Source organism: Gastrolobium bilobum, unplaced genomic scaffold (assembly GCF_033153095.1).
Source record: "Gastrolobium bilobum isolate Gb01-03AN ecotype WA unplaced genomic scaffold, APGP_CSIRO_Gbil_v1 utg53966, whole genome shotgun sequence".
In the NCBI taxonomy this organism is placed as follows: Eukaryota; Viridiplantae; Streptophyta; class Magnoliopsida; order Fabales; family Fabaceae; genus Gastrolobium; species Gastrolobium bilobum.
In genome coordinates, this window is record NW_026896101.1 from 180,491 (window position 1) to 188,101 (window position 7,611).

General features: G+C 36.0%; 2 protein-coding genes across 2 annotated transcripts; one reads left to right on the forward strand and one right to left on the reverse strand.

Annotated features, from left to right (window-relative positions):
* Positions 1–1,098: 1,098 nt before the first annotated feature.
* On the reverse strand, positions 1,099–3,114 carry LOC133297783 (uncharacterized). Its single transcript, XM_061496978.1, has 2 exons — positions 3,009–3,114; positions 1,099–2,196 (listed from the first exon to the last, which is right to left on the reverse strand). Exon 2 carries the CDS (start codon positions 2,166–2,168, stop codon positions 1,209–1,211), a length of 960 nt encoding a protein of 319 aa, XP_061352962.1. The 5' UTR covers positions 2,169–2,196; positions 3,009–3,114; the 3' UTR covers positions 1,099–1,208.
* A 224-nt stretch (positions 3,115–3,338) lies between these two features.
* LOC133297785 (trihelix transcription factor GT-1-like) lies at positions 3,339–6,970 on the forward strand. Its single transcript, XM_061496984.1, has 5 exons — positions 3,339–3,886; positions 4,100–4,231; positions 4,610–4,834; positions 6,352–6,542; positions 6,814–6,970. The coding sequence occupies exons 1-5, from the start codon at positions 3,427–3,429 to the stop codon at positions 6,868–6,870; spliced, it is 1,065 nt and encodes a 354-aa protein (XP_061352968.1). The 5' UTR covers positions 3,339–3,426; the 3' UTR covers positions 6,871–6,970.
* The last annotated feature ends 641 nt before the right edge of the window (positions 6,971–7,611 follow it).

Here is a 7,611-nt window from a genome sequence, read left to right on the forward strand (position 1 = left end):
CATTATTTATTTATTTATTTATCCACTGGCCTACTTAAAAACAAAACATAGTGTAACATTTTGCGATTTAAGAATGAATCTTTGTTTAATACTTGCATGGAGAAAAAACATATAAATTAAGAAACGCACAGGATTGTAGTAAATTTTGGCAGCAAACTAAAGAAAATGAGGGTGGGATTTATTATATTTAACGGGCAAGTTTCATAAAGGAAAATGATAATGATATTGTGTTCTTAATCTCCAAGACCCAGAAGCTTCTTATATGGTCAATACTGTTGGGCCGTGCAGGGAAGTTTATAGCGGAGAGAGACCGCCAACCATTGGCTAAGTGAACAACGACATTAAGTGAGCTTAGAACACCACAGTCAAACCCAAAATCATAAGGCATTAGGTGTATGGGTTATTTCAACAAATACAATGATGATGCCCATCATTTCTGAGTTTTCTTGCGGAGGTCTTTTATCCATTTGAAGCTTAGAACAGCCTTCCCTAACTTGCTCTTGGATGACCCATTCTTCCCTTTCTTGTCTTTGTCTGATGCTGTCCCTGGGTCTCTGGGTTGCTATCCCATTGATCAGCCCAGGATTGCCCTTCAGAATCCATATTTTCTTTAAGAGAAGTTTTGAATGAAGGACTCTAGAATTATATCATAACTGATCAGTTACTTATTTTAACCTTCGTAGGTAGGATGTGGATTATTTTCTTTTAACCGAATCAACAAGTATTTGGGGTAAAAGATTAGTTAAATTTGATGGTCTCATTTGGCTAAACCATTTCAAATTAAACCTAATGCTGCTTTAAATAGCTTTGTTTCTAGCAGACAAGAAAGGTAAATTACTCTTTTCATTGGTTCATCTTGTGTGGCTAATAACACCTACTTGACTAAGTCACCTTGCAAGATATAGGTTCAACAAATGATGGGTTTCATCTTTCCTCGTATGCTTCTTAAAGTGGTGTTATACAAATGATACTGCAAACACTCCATTTTGATTCGGTCCTATTTCATTTTTATTATTTTTTATTTTATTGTTGTCATTTATTTACTCAAAAATAAAAGAAAGGAAAAAGTAAAGAATGAAAGAGAGAAGAGAGCTTAATTTTTAACATTTTTTTCAAGCAAATAACACATAATTGGACATGAAAATGTTATACAGAATCAATATTACAATGTTGAATCAGTTGCTTAACCTACAACTTGTGAACTCCAATCAGCTAAAAAATTCAACATGACCTGCAGTTTCTCTGCATAATAGCTTTGTTTGACTAGCTAACTTAATGCTTTTAGCAATTGCTAAACCTGTCTTCTCGTGTCTAAATGAAGGCTTAAACGAGTTCACCTGTTCTTCACATCCCAATACCAGAGCTTCCCTAGCCGGAATCACATTTTCCCACCAAAACTCTCTCAAAATCCCATGTAACAAGTCCCAATAAGCACGTTCCCTGACCACACGAAATATAGTGCTACCATTTGGTGTCCAGCAATACAAATCAACCCATTCACAGTCCAATATCTCCATTTGGCCCTGCACCTGAGGCATGTAATAGAAAGGCATGGTTGACCATGGCAAACCTGTCTCAGGCTTGCCCTTGTTATAAGGACACTTGACTTCCAATATCCCACCTTCTGGGAAGCACCCAAGAAGACCGTCAGGGGAAGCACCAAGCCAACCATAACGCTCGTTCGAATGAACCGCAAACCCCATAAAGCTCACCTCACTACCTGTGATTTTTTTATACTGATCTATAGCTGCTGCTTCATTGAGCATTCCCCATGACATTGCATTTCTTTGAGAAGCTTCCGTGATTTGTGCCTCTAACGCAAACACTTTCTCGTGCCACAACTCAACGCGACGGCTCCCTTTCCAAAACCCCAATGCAGTACTGAATGTGCTTGTAGTCAGCTTGTCCCTTCTAAGGGCAAACCACTCATCTGAACGTTGTGGCACATCAGAGACTGAAACTTGGGAGGCAAGTACTGTAAATGAGGGGGACTGAACAATGATAGGGTCAATTGTAGAAGATATTGATGGTGAGGCACATATGGAAAGATTTCTTAAAAATCCTTTTCCATACTTTCTCCTGGGAGATGGTGATACTAATCCTTTCTGGAGAATGCCACTGAATCTAATCATGCAGGAATTGCTTGTTGCTGAGATTGTCATCTCCATTCATTCCCAATTCCTCAAGAGGAAGTATCTACAAGAAATCAGGTGGTAATAGCCAATGAGTTAGTAAAGTATGTTAAAAGATATTTCTTTAGAATATGCAATTAATAGAAGAACTTGGAGGAACAACAATACAGAAGTGTATAAATTGTGGGAACATTTGGTACAAGGAAGCACAATCTGCTGTTGTCATACTCATACTCATACTCATACAACAAAAGAAAAATGCCAAAGCTTGCCACACAAAAAATGCATTTGCTTCTGGTCATCTAAATGCACTGTTTTGTTAACCTTGAGCACAATCATAAAAATGAAGTACTCTACAAGAACATGTTTGCTAGGTATCTCGCGCTATTTAAACTAATAAAAAAAGTACTCTTTTTTATATATAATTTAACAATGCAGGTATATTATATTCTCCAAATTCACTTATATGTTTGAATTTATGAAAAGGAATGGAACCAAGGAAAATAAAATGAATAACATCAATTACAATTGTTCGGACTATTTAAAATATAGAGGAATGAAATCTATTATTTACTAATTTCCCTAACACTTCATAAGAAATGAAAACTCCTCTCTATAATAATACAACAATTTTATTCCATTCCATTCCACCCATCATTTTTTAAAAATAAATAAATATAAAAAAGCAGAAACAAGATAATGGAGAGAACCCAACCTCCCTAACCACAGAAAAATCAGAAACGGAACGAGCAGCAACAACAATAATAATAATCTATTTCTCTTTTGCAAAAAATAAAATAAAATAAATACAAAAAATCCAACACAATATCCGTGGATGCTAACCTAACCAAACATTAAAAGAAAAAAAAAAAAAACCTGCGGCAAATCGAGGTTCAGAAATCCTAAGACTGTGTTGAGTTCATTTCAGCTGAGAAACGCTACAACAAAAACCCAAAAGTCATATTAGCCATAGCGATAAAATGAAGAGAAAGAAAACAAGAAAAGAAACTATAAAGTAGAAACAGCAATAGGCCCAAATCGAATACGTCTTTCTCATTCTTTATTTGGGCCAACGTTAAAGCCTTTTTTCTCAATTTGGGCTGGGCCGCTGAATTATCCACAAAAGTTAAAGAAAAATAAATAAATAAAAAAATAAATAATAATAAAGAAGCTTATGCGTGACGCTCCGTTTGTGGTTCGAGTGGAAAAAATTTGACATTGAAATTGTGAATTGAAATCAAATAATGAAGATGTGAGAAAAAGCGCGGGGCATAGTGTAATAGATTTTGTAAAGATGATGATGACGATGATGGGAGTGTGTGAGAGTAGCGGCGGTGAGGAAGAGATAAGGGCGACGAAGAAAAGAGCGGAGACATGGGTGCAGGAAGAGACGCACACTCTCATTGGCCTCCGTCGTGAGATGGACGCGCTTTTCAACGCTTCCAAGTCCAACAAGCACCTTTGGGAACACATTTCATGCAAGATGCGCGACAAGGGTTTCGATCGATCCCCGACCATGTGCACCGACAAGTGGAGGAACCTCCTCAAGGAGTTTAAGAAAGCCAAACACCATGACTCCGACACCGACATTCTCGGAAATGGTTCCGCCAAGATGTCTTGTTATTACAACGACATTGACGACATACTCAGCGAGAGGACCAAGTCCCTTCACTACAACACCAAACTTGATTCTTTTTTGCACTTCCCAGATAAAGCTATTGAGGATACCAGCCTCTCTTTTGGGCCTGTTCAAGGTATGTTGATTTATTTTAACTACCAACTCATTGGATTTTTGTGTAATTAGATAATTGAAGATGTATTTATTTAGCAATTACCAATTCAGGAGATGGAGAGTGTTTATTGGAAGGGATTGAGTTAGATTTATATTTGTTATGTCTTATGAATTTTTCCCCATTCATTGTTCCCATACTAGTAATTGTCATGATACTCGAATTCCTGTCATTCAGCTACTGGAAGACCAACTCTCAACCTCGAGAGAAGTTTGGATCATGACAGACATCCTCTTGACATTACCACAGCTGATGCTGTCGCAGCTAGTGGGGTTCCTTCATGGAATTGGAGAGAAACTACTGTAAATGGTAAGATGAGTTATGTGAAGTTTCTTATTTTGATGTTTGTTCGATTACCTTGGAGGTAAGGGAAAATGACAGAGAAAAAGAGAATTTTAGTATTGTGTCGGATCAAGTGTGCTCAATTTGTGTATATGACAGGATTTCTCAATGACTAACACCTTTTTGACTAATCATGTTGTTTTTGTTTTTTATAAGTGATAATGTTTTATACACAAGTTTTGTAGCTTGAGTCACTGGAGGTTTTTTCTTCTTCTGAAAAGTATTATAAATTTAGCTGTTTCACCCCCCAAAAGAGTATGCAAAAAAAGAAATAGTTTCTTCCCCCTTTTTCTTTAGCTTAATTATTTTCTAATTTTGTGATTTCCCGTCTTTCTATTTTGGCAGGTGAGGAAGGTCAGTCTTGTTGCGGAAGGGTTATATCAGTCAAATGGGGCGATTATACGAGAAAGATAGGTATTGATGGTGCTTCAGAAGCCATCAAGGAGGCAATTAGGGCTGCTTTTAGGTTGAGGACGAAACGTACATTTTGGTTGGAGGATGAAGACCAGATAATCAGAAGTTTTGACCGTGACATGCCTTTAGGAAATTACACTCTTCACCTTGATGAAGGTAATTTAAACTCGGTTTATTCTTCTTGCGACTGCTTGAATTTGTGCAAACTTAAATTTGTTGGCAAAAGCTGGTTTTAAATGCTTGTCAGACATTCATTGACTCAAAGATTCATAAGCATTTGTGCTAGGTAGTGCATTTTCATTTTACTTGTGCACACGCAAAGGTAGCGATGTGAGGGAGAGCTATTGATGGAAAGTTGGAAACCTATCGCTGTTGATGTTATTTTCAGTGGAAAAATGAGCTCAGATAAGTGCATTGGAAGTGTGTAAAGTTTTTTTTTTTATTTCCGTTGTTTGAGAATTGAGACTTTTAACTTTGCAACAACCCGTGGAGCCTCACCTGTCACTGTATAATTCTAATGGCTAACGAGTAAGCCTTATCAACAGAAATGGTTAGTAAGAAAAAAAGAAAAGAAAAGAAAACTCCTTCTGGTCATCCCTATGGTTTGGGGTTGGTTGTTAATAGTTCGGTTCATACTCAAATCTAAGATGTTCATCCTGTAAAACTTTTTTAAAGTATTAAACAATATTGGGATTGGAATAATCACTGATAGATTGAATGGCCATAAAATTTTAGGGTAGACTACATTTTACGCTCTTGAATTTATGGTGTTTTTGAGCTTGATATGTAAACTTTAAAACTTTACATTAAATCCTCTTAGTCAAACTGGAACTTTTAAACCTCAGTCAAAAGTGTCAGTAGCAGACATGATCCGTGCTCATAATCTTGGAAAGGAGAAAGGAATACTGTGGCTAAAGCAGAGATCCCAATCCCACTCTTATTATTCCCTTCTTCTCAATTTATCATCTTTATGGAAAGTAAAGAAATCCTACCTCTTTCTCTTTCCATTTTCATCTTTGCCACTTGCAATGTGCTTCACTGGGTTAGCTCATGAACAGCCGAAGTTGAGAAAGGATAGGGAATGGACTTGAGCTATCATGATTCATGTGGCAACAACCAATTTATGATGGCTTCGACAAAAATAGAGTGGAGAGAAATGCTATGATCACAGGGGGAGGAAGATTAATGCACTAAATTTTCATTGAACTGAATTATAAAGAGTTTCATGATGTCCTTAAATCTCTGTTTGTAAAAATACCCATCTGCAGTCACATGAAAGCTTCTACAACCTAAAATTCCTTGCATTACACAATATCAAGTAATGATACACAATTGAGCCTGGTCCGATGGCTACTGCGTCTTGAGGTTCTGCTCCATGCTTGATGAACTCTGCTTTTACGAGATGAAACAGAGCAGATGAGGTGGACACGAGATTCATAGGCTTATTCTGTCTTACTCAACTGAGTAGTTAATGATTTCATTTTACTATTTACTATAAAAGTTCTGGGAGTTTCAGTGTAGAGTTTTTAATTTTGTGCATTGAGTTTGTGGAACCCTTTAAATTTTGGGGTAAACTGTATTTTAACCAAAATATTATTATGATTAAAATTAGATCTTCCCTTCCTTTCATAATAGAAACGTATCCTCGCAGTAACATATAACTATCATTGCAGGAATGACCATTAAAGTATGCCTCTATGATGAGCCTGACCATATCCCTGTGCATACTGAAGAGATCTTTTACACTGAAGATGATTATCGTGATTTTCTAACCCGCCGGGGTTGGACTTGTCTAAGGGAATTTGATGGCTATAGAAATGTTGATAATATGGATGATCTTCGACCTGGTGCTATATACCGAGGGGTGAGTTGAGTAGAGGTAACACTGTATGATCAATCTTTAGCTATTTGCAAGCCATAGTATTGGGTTAGTGACCAGGAGTTTTGGGTTTTGGTAATTTAAAGGTCATAGGTTCAAACTTGCAGTCTATTAAAAAAAGAAAAAATCTTAATTTATTTGCTTAAAATGCCAAGTGAAGTGGAAGGGACTGTCTAAATTTTTTGACATATTTGGGGCACTAACCTGGATCTGTATCTTGTTTAGTTTTTGTAATGCTTCAAATGTTTTATGATAGGAAAATGGACGAGGCCGTGTGCTCCAATCAGTTGCCTCGACATCTACATGTCTGTAAATATGATTTTGGCAATGAGATCATATTATTTCTCTAGATTTTTTATATAGTATTGTGGTCATAACATTTTATATTTACTTCTATGCAGTGTATCGGGACAGTAACCTTTTTGTTTTTACATGCTGTCTTAGCTATGACTCACAATAAGCCGAGTCAACTCATAGCGTGGTTCATTAACAATTAAATTAATTAAAATTTTCCACCTTTGGGAGGGGTTTAAAGCTTTAATTCTGGACCTCTCCCGAATCAGATTAGTTGCGAAGCAATGAACCGATTGGAATATTTGGAAAAAAAATTAATTAAAACTTTTGTCTCATTTGATAAATAAGCTTAAGTTCTTACATGTTTGATTCATTAGCTCACAAGTCAATTTAATGTTTATATTTAGTTTTTTTTTCTTCCAAATGATAACAATTATTTAATTATATATATATATATATATATATATATATATATATATATATGGGGTAGGATCTTTTAACACTTCATCTGAGAGTCGTTAGATTAAAAAAGATTAATGATTCTGATTTGTAAGCATGTGCCATTGTTTTAGCGGCTCTTAGATGAGGTGTCAAATTTAAAATGATATCGGTGTCAAATTTAAAATTTGACACCGATGTCTTATTTGATCTTATAACTTTTTTTTCTTTCATTTTGATTTCTTAACTTATTGAAAGTTAGACGACAAAGTTGTGTCAATTAGCAATTTGTTAGAACTAACAAATCCCTATTACGTGGCTT

Coding starts and splice junctions, on each gene's coding strand:
- LOC133297785 (XM_061496984.1), top strand. CDS start 3,427: ATGATGATGACGATGATGGGAGTGTGTGAGAGTAGCGGCGGTGAGGAA. Junction 3,887..4,099: donor CTCTTTTGGGCCTGTTCAAG/GTATGTTGATTT, acceptor CCTGTCATTCAG/CTACTGGAAGACCAACTCTC. Junction 4,835..6,351: donor CACTCTTCACCTTGATGAAG/GTAATTTAAACT, acceptor CTATCATTGCAG/GAATGACCATTAAAGTATGC.
- LOC133297783 (XM_061496978.1), bottom strand. CDS start 2,168: ATGGAGATGACAATCTCAGCAACAAGCAATTCCTGCATGATTAGATTC.